Raw genomic sequence first — 16,366 nt, 5'->3', positions numbered from 1 at the left:
GTAAAAATAGACAGCTGTGTAATAGATAAATATTTACCAGGAGCAACAGTGCTGCAGACAGCTTATATTTACCTATGGGGCTTGTGCTTAGATTGTCTTTCACTCTCGAGCATCCACTGCCAGACGTTATGTGAGTGGTCCGCCTCCCCTCCAGGTAGCTGGATCCCTGGTGGTATGGAAACCCCTCCTCCTTCCCCACCTGGCAGGACAAGGCCATCTGGTAGCTTACAGTTCCTTTTTGGTAGTGTCCCAGTTCTGCCGATGCTTCCATGAGAGAAGAAAGAAGAGCACTTAGCTTGTCACAGGGGTCAGTTATGGCAAAAACACACGCGCACTGCCATCACCCCTCACTGCCTCTCCTGCCCCCCCTCCGCAAACACCAAAGCTTTAGGATTTCACAAGCCACCAACAATCCCCATGTTCAGAAAAGCTGACATTGCTCACAACACTGCAGCTAGATCCTGACCCTCCCCCTTCGCTCAATTACAAAACATGCTCAAAAGGAAACTCACCTGAATGGCTCTAGCTGAGCCACAGGAAGGTCTGCCCCCTTCGAGTGCCCCTTGCACTTTGAGTAGCAGTAATAATCACTGCCCCCGGCACACAAGCACTGGACCCGCTGGGCTGCTTCAGCTTCTATCTGCTCTTTTGTCTTGGGGATGGTGTGGTGGTGGATGTAGTGGTGGTGCACGTGCTTGGTGGTTTGCTTCGTGACAAATCCTTTGCTGACCAGGGCACAGGTCGTAGGGGTGGAGGCTGTGCCTGGAGTCAGCAGCAACTTGCTGCTGGGGAGGCGGTCTGGAGAGCGTGCACGAGGGCTGTGCCGCCCCATGCCGGGAGACTGGCACCCTGGGGTCTTCAGCACTCGGGAAAGATGGTCGTCCAGGATTGCCTGAGGGTCGTCCTCATAGCTGCCAGATGGTAAGAGGGTGAGCGGGTGCTGCTGGTGTTGCATCACTGTAACTTCTCGGCTGTTCTGTGCACTAACAGGTAGGTCTGATACTTCCTTCTCCTCATCCTTCAAAGGGAAAAGATGAAGACTATCAAGCAAGCAAGCAAGCAACCTGAATAAGAGATCTAGTTATTCCTTCAAACAGTAGCCTCACAAGGAAAGAACAGAGCTACACAGTTAGGTTTGTTATACATGTAAGGTACCAAGACAGCTCGAATACCAGTGAAATAGGAAGATGACGCGGTGGGTGGGCAGATTCACTGAGGTTTTGGTTTTGTTTAAGTGCAGTACATGCCTAAGTAAGAATCAACAGATAGCCTCCACTCTGAAAAATATGCCGTACGATGCCAGTGCTCTTGTCATCACAAGCGTGTTTGTCTTCCCCAGTGCCACACCAACCCAACCTTAGCAAAGGGAGGCTGAACACCCGCAGGCATCCATGCCAAAAGGGTTAATCCACCTACCTCTGTGATTTGTTGCAGCCTCTCCTCCAAAGAGTCCATGGTTTCTTGCTCTCGCTTCAGCTTTTCCAACCGAGAGATGAGTTCAGCTGCAAAAGTAGCTGGTTCCACGGGGGTCATTTCCTTAGGAAGACGGTGGGTTCTCTACGCAGCGCGGGGACAAAGACAATGAGCCATGTTTAGCAAGCAGTGCAAGCCAAGGAAGCTCAGCCCAAGCAGCATTTCTGGCCCCGTAGAGCTTGTTGTGTCTCCATGTTTGGATGAAAAGAAGACCGCAACTAGGCATGGTCTGCTCTGGATTTTTATGAGCTAGTGCTGTGGCCTCATGGAGTGACATCCTCCCCAATAGCGTTTGCCTTCGGCAGGAGCAGTTGGTCGCACTCCGAGGAACCCTGCTTGTTCTCTCTGTAGTACAACCAGCCCATCAGTAGCTACTCTGAAGTAGAAAATCTTCAAAGACTGTTGTCAAACATCAAATAAAAAACTCTGAGGTGGGAGGGAGAGACTTTAACTCAAGGAATAAAAGTGGAGTATAAACAGAAAGGAGTTGGAAATTAAAAAAAAAATAAGATGGGGGAGAAAAAGGGAAGGGAACTGAGGAAAAAAGAAGTCAAACGGTTGCAGATCAGAGAAGTGCTGGTAATTTATTTCCTGGCTACACACTGGGCACCTTTGAGGTAGTGTTGTCTCAACAGTGTCCTAGATCTCTCTCTCTCTCTCTCTCTCTCTTTTTCTCCCCCCGCCCCAACTCTTTGTACAGAAAATGAAGGAAGCTGCTGCAGGCAAGCAGTGATACACTGCTGAGCGTGGCTGCCTCAAGCAGATCTATCAAGGGAAAAGGGAACATCTCCAAATCAAATGTAGAATATAAAAAGGCAAACGAATATCTCTGCCAAAAGAAGCAAAGAATGGGGGAAAGCCCCCCATCACAGTTTTGCTCACATCCCCCCAAAAGCACTCCCCCATTTCTCTCCTTTGCCCTTAAATTCTGCATACACACACAACACATACTTGTACATGCATGCACATACACACACACACTTTTAAAAAAGCAGAAATCTGAACTGCCAACTCTTTCACATACTACCCATGAGATGAGGTGGGGCCTCTCTCTCCCTCTCTCTCCGGCAACCACTTAGCTTCAGAAATGATGTGAGGGTAGAAAAAGGCCACTCTGCTGGAAATTGTCACTCTTACACAAGCTGGCTCTATTCAGTTCCCTGATCAAAGCACAGCCTTACAGAGAAAGTCGATTTGCACGCCCCAGGACAAAATAATCTAATTTACAAGCAGAGGCTATAGAACTTTCTTTATGGAAGAAGAGCAAAATATAATAAATAAATAAAGCACACAGAAACAAAGCACTTCCATACTTCTTTTACACACACACACACACACACACACCCCCCTCACTACTTAAGGAGACAGCAGGAAGAGGAATTTTGGTTATTCTAATCATGAGACAAGATAAGTTTGTACTTGTCTATGTAAACAATTTTGCAGATAATTATTCACTAGAAGAATTACGCTAGCATCTTCCTGAAATCTGCTGCATTTAGATGAAAAGGGAAGTGAAATATCCAGAGATGTGCAAGCTGTGATTTAAATATCTGTATCTATATCTGAATATGGATAGGAGTATGTGTATGTACATGTAAGAGAGAGAGTACATGTGTGTGTATGTGCGTGTGCATGCAGGGGGTTTGGGGGAGTAACCGTTTGGTACAAATAATCTCTTCCCTTTGGAAGAACTGGGAAATCTATTTCCTGCCAAGAAGTTGCTAATGGTGGGAGAAATCCTGGCTTTGCTCAGATAAAGAACAGAGCTCCCACTGACTTCAATGAGCACAGGATTTCTCCTGGTGAGCTTCCCTCTCTTTGAGGACCTGAAGCAGAGCAGAAAATACAAGGCATGATTTAAAAAAAAATCAGCCATGGATGTTAGAGAAGAGATTTAAGACGGGCTTTCCCATCTTCTCCAAGTCCTTTTCTTGTATGGTTTAAAATGGACAGGAGACAAGATAAGCAGGTCCACAGCAATGGCCTCCAACCGCCCCCCCCCCCGCAAAAAAAAGGGGGGGGATGGGAAGAGATTTCTACCTTTTCCATGGAAAGAGAAAGATCAGGCACATGTAATCCAGTGACAAGGGTGCCCTCCAGCAGTGTTGAGTAACTACCCCAAATTGTGGGTGCTGTAGTCCAACAGCACGGGGAGGCATCAGGCTGGGGAAGGTTTGGTACAATAGGATGGAAACAAGACATTTCTAAAAGTTTCTCTAGTTCAGCAACCTTTTTCTTATAGTGGCTGGCCAGATGCTTCCAGGTGAAGAACAAAGATGACTGCCAGGTTATCATCTGGGTTGCCCTTGAAGCAGAGGAAAAATAGCAGCCTTTCGCATTGATTCTGCTGGCTGGGGACGATGGAAGCTGTAGCTCACTCATCTGAAGGGTTGAGGAAAGTTTCAGTATAACTTCAAGCTATTATGGAAGTAGCTTTCCAGAGACAACGACTGGGTTTTCATGTTTCATAGCCCACTGCAGCTTATTTCCCCCTACAACAGACCCTGGGTTATTTGAAGGTTGTTGCCCTTCCAACAGCCCTTGCTACCTGGATTTGGACGACATAGCAAATCAAGGCAACTCCTGCCAAGGTTAAATATTCAAAATGACCACCAGCACACAGTACAATAAGCCATAGTGGGCTGAAGTGATTGTGCAAGCACACCCAAAGAAAACAGGAAGGGGTAGGGGAAAAGCTTCCATTAGGAGTAACTTCCCATCTGCCAGGAATTAAACTCTTTGGAAACTTTTTGTTCACTTGTTTAAGATCCAGATGGTGCACCCAGAGGTGGACAAAGTTCAGTCCTCCATAATCTACTTTTTCCCTTTATTCCCCCTAGAATCCCAAGACTAACCATCCAGAGGCTAGTGTAAGACACTAGGAAGTAAAGAATTCTGAACCCAATGATGTCTTTTAAGTGTCAGAACTGAGCAACAAAAACTACCTTTCAAAATCTACTCCTAGGATAATTGTCGGGAGGAGTTATTTTGTGCTATTCTTGTTTAAAAAAAACAACAAACTTGGGATTCAGACACTTTTGCTGACCAACTCAAAATCACCCTGAGAGCTACCTTCTACTCCCCACTAACGTATCCTGATGAAGTGCACTTTTAGACAGCTGGTCCACCATACTGACTTGCTGCTGGTATAGGATTCCTGATCCCTTGGTTTAGCCATGTACACCAAAATCTGCAGTATGGTTCACTGTGCCAGTGAACACACGATAGGATCACATTTGCGGGTACTTGCAAGGATTGGAACCTGTGTAATTACACTGTGTGCAGCTGGGTGCTCTGGAAAATTATCTATGGTGGCAAATACCATGGTCCTGATGCTGCTTCCAGCCTTGCTTTGCCCATGCCTTCTCTCCTGTCAGCGCCTGCCTCTGCCCTTGCCTTACCTCATCCTTGTTCTTTTTGAACTCATCTTGCTGTGGACCCTGCTTTCTCTTGCTGATATTTGACCTCAGCTTGCCTCTGGACCTTGCCTTTGCTTCTGCTACTGCTATGACTTGTTGTTACCTGATCTTTGCCTGTTCCTGATCTTGCTTTTGCCTTTGGTTCTGCCATGCCTTGCTGGAATCCAATCCTTGCCTGTTCTGGATTCTGCCTTTGCTTTCTGATCTGCCATGACTTGTTGGTATCTGATCTTGTTTGTTCTTAGCTCTGCCTTTTCCTTTAGACTTGCCATGCCTTGCTGGATATCTGGTCCCTGCTTGTTCCTGACCTCACTTTTGTCTCTGGCCCTCCTGGATTCTGCTGCGATCACCCTCTACTGGTACTGGTGCTCCAGCCCTGGACACTTGCTGCCGATATTTCCTATGCCTGACAGTGCAGAAAAATGGTGTGGAGCAGGGAGCAATGCTTCCATGTGTCCTTGTACAGTCACATATTCATATTTTAATTTTTGAGGGGTGGGGAATAAGCATTGGTTTCTGCATTGTGACCAAATTGGTCTGAAACAACTAAAGTGGCCTATAGTTTTTCCAAAGTGATGCAACTGAAAAAGAACTGGCATAAAAGCTTATCGATAGATTATTTAGCCTAGTCAAAGTTTCATGGCTGAACAAAGAGAGATATGATTTAACCCTTGACATTAAAAATGCATGGCTTATTTTATTACTCTGTAAGATTAAGTTTGCAGAATGAAGAATAAAAGACTGGGAAGGGGTCAGAGCTCAGTGGTAGAGCATTTTCTTCGCATTCAGTGTTCCAGATTCAGTCTTTAGCATCTTCAGTTTCAAAAAGTATTTGGTAACAGGTGACAGGAAAGACCATTTGCCCATGAGATGCTGCCAGTCAGAGTAGACTATATTTGGCTATGTCAAGGGTGGAGAACCTTCTTCCAGTGAAGGGAAAAAGTATGTTGAAGGCCAAATCTGATGTCATATGCAGACCTAAAGCCAAATTTGGGTAGACTTTATTGCATTGCTTAGTGTTTTTTTTCTCTACCACTTCATATCTTCGCAACCTGCTCACCAGTGTCCCACGCCCTCTCTTTCTCTCTCTCATGTACCCAAACAAAACTTAAAGAGGGAAGGATTCCTAGGAAGGCCATCTGGAGAGCAAACCTAGACTCTCAGCAGCCAGAGAGTGGGATGAGAAAGATGGCTTATGGGAAAATGTCCAGTATATAACTTATTGTGCTTCTGTAACTTCATGTAGGCTCTGTGAAGTTACTTTTTGAGTAGCCCTGAAAGTAACTATTAAGTAATCCCTTTCTACAAAATGTTCCCTCAGGATATTGCTTGTTTAATTGTGCAGTTTGTCTCCTTCATTGATGCCCATCTCAGCTAGTATGGGTTATAACATATTCTAACAGAATGTGTGGCAGTGCGAAAGGGCTAGCTTGCAGAACTCTTTATTATAATGACAGAGAGTTCCTTAGCCCTAGGAATGGATGGCCCAATAAGAAACCCCATAGGTGAGGCTGCCCAGGGAAGGAGTAGTTTCCCCATAGGTGGTGGCAGTAGTGGGGAGTTATGCCTTTTAGACATGATGATGCAACAGTGGCAAATGTTAGCTCAGTGTTGCCTGGTGCTATGCAGCTGACTTGAGAACAGAGCAGGCTGAAGGAGAAGTGGTTGCAGAAAGCCAGAGATAAAAACAAGTAACTTTCAGCTGGATCATGATAAAACAGAGGCAGCTGGAAGAAAAGTGTATGCAGTGCGAAGTGTTGCTTTGGCACATGGCTGAGCACTGTAAGGACCAAGAACCGCCTGACAAAAGGCATATGCAGATGGCAGTTCAACAGTGTGCTGATAAATCTGAGTTTGGAAAAGGGTGGTTACACTCCTTACACTCTCACCCAAGTGGCCCACTTCAACAGCAGCCCACGAGAGTGACCCGAAAGGGCTTTGCTTCCTTTATCGCAGGACGACGTTTGAATCACTTTTTGTCCTTTCTTGAAAACAGCTGCCAAGAGCTGGGGATTCAGTGGGTGGACTTCATAAAACATGGTTTTTAATGGCACACCAGGTGATGGAAACATATCTTATCTGGAATTCAAGGAAATGGTTTATAAAAAGTACCAGTTGGACCCTCAGAATATTAGAACATTTTAAACAGGTTCACCTGAAGGGATCTAGGTCTATGATGCAGCTTGCAATTAACATGTAAGCTCTGTTGTGGGAATGGATTAAAGGGCCAAGGTAGATGCTTAGAAAAAATGGTTGAATTGATGGATCTGGATCAGTTTTATTTTCAAATCTCCAGTAACATAAAGGTCAAGATACAAGACAGGGCACCAGAAACCCTGAAGCAGGCTGCAGAAATCGCAAGCCACCTGATTCTCATTCATGGAAGTTACGGTACTAAAACATCATGATTTCAAAATGATAACCAATTTGCTTACAAGGTAAAGAAAGTATTTCCAATAAAAAGTGCTTTTTATCCAGGCCAAAGAAATAATGAATTAGCAAAAAGTTAACACTGCAATGCTTCAGTGAATGGGGAAGAATTACTATGATTGTAGCCACAGAGGTCATTTTAAAGCAGAGTGCCCTGAACAAGAAAGGACCTGTGGAGGTAAACAAGGACCTAGTGGATACAAGGCAAACAAGACTGGAGAAGAGGTGGTACAAAAGGTGAAACATACCAGTAGCATTGTGATAACAAATGCTGAGGAGGTAAACTCCATGTGCAAAGAACTTATTCAACTACAGGATAAAAGCAGCAAGGGAATGTTGGATGCAGAAACATCTGTATCACTAATAAAAGCTGATTCGGTAACCAAACAATACATACACCACCACCCCCAGAAAGCTACTTGTGGTCACAGATTTGGGAAACATTCTATTTGACATTCAGGCACTAGGTTATCACTGGGATGGAGAGGTTTGCATGAGGCTGGTGTGATGGAGAATCCATTTGTCCTATGGAGGCATTGTGGGTTCTGTAAGTGCAAACACAGTCGGACTACAAATTCTCAGGCTATTCATAATATGGTTCTGACTGAAGAGAAAGATGATCAGCCCATACAAGAAGGTGAGGAAGATGTAAGTTTACATCAAAGGTTGGTAAGTGATCCAGAAGTATCTGACAATATAGAAATAGGTGCATAGTTTAAGTTCCAAAATGGGAAAATGTTTAAAGAGGAAGTGAAGAACTCTCAGGGAAGCTGCTGCTGCTGCTATTATTATTATACATGTCTATATCACTCGTAGCTGAAGCTCTCTGGGCAGTTTAAAACAAGGGTTAAAAACAGTAAAATACAATAGATAAAACAATTAACAAGAATTAAAAATTAATTTAAAATAGCCTAAAATTAAAACAATTAAAAGGAGCCAGCCAAGAATAAAAAGGCACCTGACTAATTGTGCCAGGCCCCTGAATGACCAGAGAGGTCTTAAAAGGCATCCACGAAGAGGGCTGTCTTGGCCTGGAGCCAAAAAGATGGCAAATTTGGCAGGTCACAGCAGGCAGGTTATTCCAGAGATGGGGGTCCAATACCAGAAGTCTCACAGAAGCTGCTCGACCATGGGAAATTCCAGCAAAAGCAGAGAGAGACTGACCTGGAAAGATGGTTTACTTTTTGGATATGTTGGCCTAAAAATAGGAACTGAAATTGGAACCTTAAACCAATTTGATGTTCCAAATATGTACAGAGAACACACTTTGGAACTAGCACATGATATTCTTTGCACAGAGCACCTGACCATGCAGAAAACAAGCAAAAGGGTGAACAGCTAATTTTCCAACTCAGATATGGTACACTATGCAAGACTATTTCCATTCATGCAAGGTGTAGAAAAGTAAGCTAATACAGAACTGAGTCTTATGTTTTTTTCCTAAAAGCTGTGTGCGTATAGTTCTTTAACTGAATTTTACATGTGAGAAGGAATATTTAAAGTTTTCATCCTCAGTAAGTAAGTCAACAGTTCAGCTTAGTGTTGAAAAACAAAAGAAAGGATCCTACAAATAAAATTAGTCTATAAATACATCCAGTTGGTGAAAGCAAGGTTGTTCCTTCCTTTCAATATAGGAAATTGGGGGGAAAGTTTGCACTGATATTTCTTAATCAGGCAGCCAGAAAAGGGGAGAGATGTGGAGAAATGTCCTATATACAACTACTATTGTTATATAATGCATCTTTCCTGAAGGCTCAATGAAATTACAAAGCATCCGCATAGGCCAAAGGCCTCCTTTACCGTGCAGAAGCCAAAGGTCTGTGCAGCAGTTGCTAGTGACCTTCCGAGGAGGTAACAAAAGACCTCGTAGCTTTGAGTATTGTTAGATGGGGTAAATTCAGTTCTGATTGGCTGAGTATTCTAGCCAGGGAAGAAAGAGCAGCTGGGAAATGACAGGTGAAGTATGACTGGTTGGAGTTAGTCTGTGGAGAGTGAAGGGGAAGGTTGGCTGGTTGAGGTGTAGTGTTTGGGAAGGACAGTGGCAAGAGCTTGACTTGTGAAACTCTTTATCATAGCAGAGAGATCCCTATGCCCATAAATATAAGCTTTGCTATAAATAAGAAACCCTCATGGGCAGGATTGCTCAGAGAAGCAGCAGTTTTCCCCATACATGGTGCAGTAATATGGAGTGAAAATCCATCACGTGGCTCTATGGAATTGGGCTAATGGCCACAGTCTATCCTGGTAGAAGACAGATGTCTATGTCTGCTATCATTTAAGTGAACTATTGGATGAAATGTGAACTTCAGATATATTTCCTCCAAAGAAGATGCATCTGTATATCCCAAATATCTGACCATTATTATCCATAGAGCAAGAGGGTATGGGCAAAGAGGACCTGTGACTCTAGCATTCCCCAGGCATTTCTCTTTGGTTACTGCAATAGATCATTAGTGCTTTCGGGCCTTATAAACTTTCTCCTCCGCCTCAAAATCTCTTGTACTTACTGGGAAGTGAGGTAGAGAAACTTGACCGTTGGCCTTGACACTACGATGCATTTCTCTCTGGAGCTGCTTCTTGCTCCCAAGTCTGTAAGGAGGGATCCCATCACTAGAAATGAAAAACATAAGATTTTGTTTTTCAGCCAAGGCCCTCAAGGCTGCATTAAAACGAACATGGGTGGAAAACACTTTTTCAAGAAAGAAAGCTTAACCATGACTGGTTCTATCCCTGTCCCTGCAGCAGAATCTTGTTTTTGTCTTTGTATCAGAAGTTAATCCTACTCAGAGATACTACTAGCTAGCTATGGTTTAGAGAAGCAGCTTGAAGGACCAGCCAGGGCTAAGGGCTCCACACAAAGCTAAAGCCAGGCCCGGAACCGAAGCCAAGCTTTCAGATAACTAGTCATACTTTCCAGTCAAAGTCTGTTACTTCTTCTTCCATATTTAAGTGCACCTAAAGACATTTCTGTGAGTGCAAAAATAGAAAATAAAAAAACAAAAAACCCAGGCTGAACACCACCTCCAGGGCTAAAGAAGAATATGCTCTACTTGTTAGGCTTTGTAATCTGGTTGTTAAGATGCCCCATTCCTTCTCCTTCATTATTTATTCTATTTTGTTAATTTGTGATAGCTTGTTATGCGGTGAAATGAATGTGTTGGGATGAATGTGTTGAAAAGTTATAACTGAAGTTGGAAGTTCTTCTTGTTTTCCTGCCTCTGCCTATGAAACCTGTCTATGGACTGGTTATATAGTACATTAAATCAGGAACTGCAGCAGCAGAGACTGACTTGTGCAGCTTTTTGCCACACTTACGCTGTAATATGAGAAGCAAGCATTGTGGGGCTTTCCGAGGATGTGATCTAGGAGTACCAGATGTGTAACATGACCCGGCTCTGTGAATGGGAACAGCCAATGTACCTGCAACTGTTGGAAACCTACCTAAAGATTCTAAATTGCAACATAGAACAGCAATGCGTAATAGTTCTGCAGTCACAGGGCCATTCTTATTGCATTGATATACAGATACAGAGTCTGTGCCAGTCATTCAAGAATCAAGCTCTGTGGAAAGAAAGAATCCTGCAGGTTTCGTGCACGGTGCGCCCTGGCAAGTCCTCTCTGTTCAACAAACGCATGGGGTACAAGGGGCCAGAGGGGTGGCTGAGCCCCCATTCTGTTCACCGACAGGCATAGGTCACTTCAGTTGCTAAGCTAGGTTTGCTCTACAGGCTGTGGGCCATGTTTCAAGCACTCTCTTTGCCTAACAGATGTCTGCAATCCAAACTTCACGTCTCTAGCACCTCAGAAGAAATGTCTGAAGAACACTTTTGTAGACCCCATGTGTCCATGGGTATTTGAAGATGAGCGTTTGTTAACCAAATTGTATGTGTTTGCTGTGGATAGCAAAGCACTAGTGCAGTGTGAGAAATATTTGGTGCAGAATGTGAGAAACTGCTGTATAACATGTTGCAAATCTTCCTATTTCCTTTGTGGGAATAGTAGATCTACACGAAGGACGCTCCCCTCTTCTGTTTTTAAAGGCACCATTCTTCAGTTTCTGTCAGGAATGGGGTTTGGCCCTTCAGGATATTACCTGCTTTCAACCTCTTTGGTAGGTTAATGCCATGCTATCGATTTTGAAGGACTGGGTAAGGTTACTGTTGTTCTTTGCACTCTGGAGCTTGTTAAACTAAAGAATATGAGACTACACTACTGTGTCTCTGTGAATCTGGGAGGGTAGCTTGTGTCCCTCCATATGTGTTGGCCATATGTATTTAACCAATTCCCATCATCCAGAACAATCATATCCAAGGCAAAGGATGATGGACATTCTATGCCAAAACAGCTGTAGAGTCACAAATAGTCCATCCCTGGTGTCAAGGGATGGCTTCTTTAGGGCTGAAATCTTCACACACAACATTTCTTAATAATGTCTACTGAATACAGTGGCTCTTACTTCCAAGTGCCACTGTATATCTGCTCAGTTCAGAAACATATGGAAGCCAACTGGGCTTCAAAAGTCTTTTTTGTACAATAAATAAGATGTTCACATTTTAAAAACAAAACCTTCAAGCACAGCCAAGGAGCAACAAATACACTGACCTCTGGGAGCTGGGGAAGTGGGCTAATAGACTGGGCTGTAAACCAGGAGAGCCCTGTCACAAATTTCCACTTGGCCATAAACTTACTAGGTAGCTTTGAACAAGCCACTGCCTTGTAGTCTCAGCTCTAGTTATTTGTATGTCTGCAAAACAGGAGGAATGATAAGAAGAAAATAGGGATATCTAGGCAGAATTGTTATATGGTCTTCCCCATGTCATTCTAGGGCCACATTGTATACAGGACAGACTATGGTGAAGCTTCTGCCCATCTAAGCCTATGGGGTGCATGAGGTATCTACTTTCCGGATGGCATACGTCCTGTCTAAATCAGGGCTAAGCTTTGTGACAAGGTACTGTTTTAGCTGGAGTGGAGAAAGACTATGGATTTACAAGATTTCCTCTGTTTATTAAAGTGCTAGGGATGAAAGCGTTTGCCAGGATTTATTCTGGCTCTTGAAGAAGAGGACACTGAATTCCCCAAATAAATAGTTAATAGTACCTACAGCTCTCCCATCCACTGACCCCAACATACTCCACTATAAACAGCAAATAAAAGTGTCTTCCTCAACTGGTGCTACCTGGGAATGATGGAAATTGCAGTTTAACACAACTGGAGGGTGCCAGGTTGGGGAAGGCTGAGAAAGGAATGAGCTGCCTCCCCAAAGGTGCACTGATCAGTCACTAGGCTTCCCTGCTTAGTGCGTTTTAGTTTGGTCCCAACTTCAATGAGATTTCCCCTGGTGGGAGGAACTGCCCCATCATCTTCTCCCTTCTATGCATGTCCCAAACTTTCTACAGAGGTTTCCTCAACCCTCAAGAGTTGAAATCCATTCTGCCAGTGGCTTCTGTTTCACTAATGGATGAATAGCATTGGACCCTCCATGCCAAGAGGCAGCAACCTTCAAGTCTACTCTACAGATTTCCTCCTAATAGATTTTTTCATTCAAGCAAGTTTTTACATTTGAACAAATCTGCTACTGGATGTTTTACCAATCCGTTCTAAAGTACATGCTGGGCTGTATCAAAGTTGCACAGTCCATCCAAATCAGCAGTTGTGGGTTTGCTGGGTGAGAAGGGCAAGAGAGAAACTAACCCCCAAATCATTGCTCTTTCACCCACTTCCGCATGGCCTTGAGGTTGGTTTGCCACATTATTGTGGGCTGTTAAATGTGGTGTGGTGTCCCTTTCAGAACTCTGCAAATTCTATCTGCAGGTTCACATCAACCCAAAGCATTTCATTGTGGCTGAATGTCTTGTCCTTCCAACCTCCCAAAGCAACAAGCATTTTACTCCCAGCAAAAAGTCATGCCACAGGGCTACTTCTTAAGTGACTGTTTGCAATCTTACACTGGTCTAAAATGTTGCCACCTGCCTCTTATTTGAGTGGTGGGGCGGGGGGGGGGGGGCGGTTCTGCTGGAATACCAATGTGTCACCATTTGCACTGGATACACATTTTTCTGGAAGCAATTTAAGCTTGGGTTGAATCTATAAAGGCTAAAAGTCGTAAGAGTCCAAAAGAGAGTTCTTCTGCTCCTAAAAGATCCCCACTACATTGTTATAGGATCACCGAAAAGCAACTGTCTTTGCTATACCATCTACAAGCTCTATTCTGACAGCAAAAATGCACTAGAAAGGCAACACCTACACACACTCTTCCTCAGGTGACATGCTATCACCCAAGGCTATACATCTTCCTAAAACATTACACACTGTATGTGTTTCATCTTGACTGGCATTTCTGAGGCTGGGGCAGTGTCTTTTAACATTTGTGCAATTTCACCTGCCTCAAGCTCTTCAAGATATGGGTGAAACAAGCTTGTAGACTGTGGCTCAATTCAGAGTCTGTGCCAACATTCTAGGCTTTCATCTCCAAATGAACTGGAATTACAGCAACATGCATATGGAACCTTTGGACAGATAAAGCAGCATGTCACAAAAACAAATTTCTGCGGCACGCTAAAATAAAAGACAGCTGCACCGTGAACCAGAAGGAAGTTTTTTCCCCCTTCCCAGATTATGTTTATTCTTTGGGTGCTGCCAAGAAAGCTGCTGGACAACCAAGAAAGAAATCTCATACAGAATCTCTGTGTCTCAACTTAAGTGCCAACAGATCCAGAAATGGCAATCGTAAATCGAAGACAGGCTAGGATGCCAGTCCAAGTATCCACGGGGAAGAAGATCCAAAGCATGCCATTTCTAAGGCAAACACATCCGAGTGATTTCAGACTTGACAAGTCTAGGAAGAGGCAAAGCACAACTCCGTCAAGTACAACAAGTCTATCAAGCCTGAGGGGTGGGAGAAGAGGCACGTTTTACCAAATGCCCACTGTTCAAGCGAGATCGCATTCAGTAATGCCTCAGCCAAGAACTGTCCATACGCCATGTCGGAAATCATTTACAACACCAGTGTATATGTGGGGTCTTTACTGCAAAGTAAAAATAATGAAGAGAGATAGGTCTCCGCCACATGGAGCTTACAGTCTAAAGCTTGACAGAGGCAAAAGGGAGCACGGGATGAATGGCAGCAGTTCTTGGAGATAGACTGTGCTCTTGTTTGGTAATATGTCAGGAGAAAAAGTAGGAGTAAGTAATGGCTAAGATATCGGGGCGTGGGGTTGGTTGCAGATCAGCAGCAGAGCAGGTGCTTTGCCTGAAAGAGGTTCAGGCCTCCACATCTCCACTTAAATAATATCAAGCAGCAGGCCCTGCAGGACCCCTAGCTGAGACCTTGAAGGGCTGCTGCCAATCAAAGGAGACAATGCTGGGCTAGACAGACTTTCAAAGGATCCAACTCTGCGTAAGGCAAGCTCAGAAATACCTGGGGAGAAGACCAGTTACCCAGAGGGAACATGGAAGCTTAACATTTCTCTTTCTACTGGCTACTTTCTAATGTTATTATCAAGCATAAAGGTACAAATAATCTTGTACACAACTGAACTCTGACCCATAGCACTTTCTTATGTGGCTTTATATTTTCTCGTTTGGAGAACTTCCTGCTTGTGGTAAGGAATTTTAAAAGCCCTCTAAGCAGTCTTTCCCCAACTGGTGTCCTCCACATGTACTGGACTACAACATGTGTCATCTCCAGCCAGCATGGAAAATAATGGTCATAAAACTGAGAAAGGATAGGAGGCAGCCCAAGACATCTGCAAGGCACCCATCTGGGGAAGCTGATCTAATGAATCCCTCATAATACAAGAACACTACAGGTCTACCATGCAGCAATATAGTAATCTAGGCCCATATAACACCCACTGTCCATTGACCGAGCCCTCCAATTATCCCAAATGTTTTGCATACCTCCTAACACAGTAATTTGGATAAATGAAGGTATCCTCCTAATTGGTTTGCTTAAACAGCAGTTATCTTGGAACAAGATGTTAATTAAAATTAAATAAAAGGCCTGGTGAATTTCATTTGAGGAGGAGGGTGGCAGGTTTACCTAACAGCCCTAGGAAACACAACTGGGCATCCTAATGAGAACTTTGCTACTTGAGCATTTAAGATAAAAGAGCACTGAAGGAAAATGAGAATTGATGATGAATTAATACAGACAAGATACACAGCTGCTTGTGCTTGAATTTTAAAACCTCCAAGGGTAGCCAAAGAAAGGGTAAGCAAAGGTGAGGTACAGAAGAAAGTATTCTGGACTTTTGGTTCACATCTAATTTCAGACACAGAGTTACAGGATGGTCTTGGTTAATTCCCCTCCACTTCTCATTGCAAAAATGGAAGGACTAGTGACTCCGTCTCATAAAATAGTTGTAAGCCCAAGAAAAATAGAGAATGTAAAGTACTTTGCTTATTGAGTTAGTGTACTATATAGCAGGCAGTGTGAGACCTGAAGCAGGGGTGATACTAAATCTCTGCTCAGCCATGAAGCTCAATTGGGTAAGTCATTATATCTCAGAATAATATATATTGTAAGACAGGCGTACAACTAGAATGGTATAATCCCATATATACCATGCTGAGCTCCATGGAAGAAATGAAGAACACAAATCTGATAAAGAACACATCCAAGACAGTAATAAAAACAAACACGGGTGGAAAGACACTCAATGTATCCAGATAACACTGAAAACATTTGAAGGCGTCTTAAACAAAAGACTAGTCTATCCAAAACTGAAATGCTGTTTGAGAGAGAATTTGAAATACCCATTGGATTGTAATTTCCTCTTTTCCCCCACAGTACAATATTTGAGCTAAATTTCCTGGTGTGTGTGTGCTGTTCTAAATCCAACTTTCTAGGCTAAAGAACTGCACAGTTTTAGGCACTGAGCAGCACAGTTTAATTATAAACATTTTAGCTAAGCAGTCTGGTGCTAAGCCAATCTGTTTCTGGGGAAACACTAGTTTTGAAGTCTTCTTTCCAGTCAGCTGCCATTTAAGCTGAGCCAATTATCTTAGCCTTTTGACTTAGATGTGCCTGACCTAACCTG

General features: G+C 43.6%; 1 protein-coding gene across 2 annotated transcripts in view; it reads right to left on the bottom strand.

The window, feature by feature from the left end:
* Nucleotides 1-16,366, bottom strand: part of AXIN2 (axin 2) — a 47,979-nt gene that overhangs the window by 17,428 nt on the left and 14,185 nt on the right. For both annotated transcript variants that reach the window (XR_006416577.1, XM_044449562.1), the window contains exons 4-7: nt 9,830-9,932; nt 1,417-1,557; nt 513-1,018; nt 73-264 (exon numbers count right to left, since the gene is read on the bottom strand). Coding sequence is in view for 1 of the 2 variants with exons in the window: in XM_044449562.1 (XP_044305497.1) it covers nt 73-264; nt 513-1,018; nt 1,417-1,557; nt 9,830-9,932 (942 nt within the window). In the remaining variant the exon portion in view is untranslated. The remainder of the gene's footprint in view (nt 1-72; nt 265-512; nt 1,019-1,416; nt 1,558-9,829; nt 9,933-16,366) is intronic.

This window comes from Varanus komodoensis, unplaced genomic scaffold (genome assembly GCF_004798865.1).
Source record: "Varanus komodoensis strain SLA01 unplaced genomic scaffold, ASM479886v1 scaffold59_1, whole genome shotgun sequence".
Lineage (NCBI taxonomy): Eukaryota > Metazoa > Chordata > Lepidosauria > Squamata > Varanidae > Varanus > Varanus komodoensis.
The sequence above is the reverse complement of the archived record's forward strand: the minus strand, read 5'-3'. Positions and strand labels throughout refer to the sequence as shown.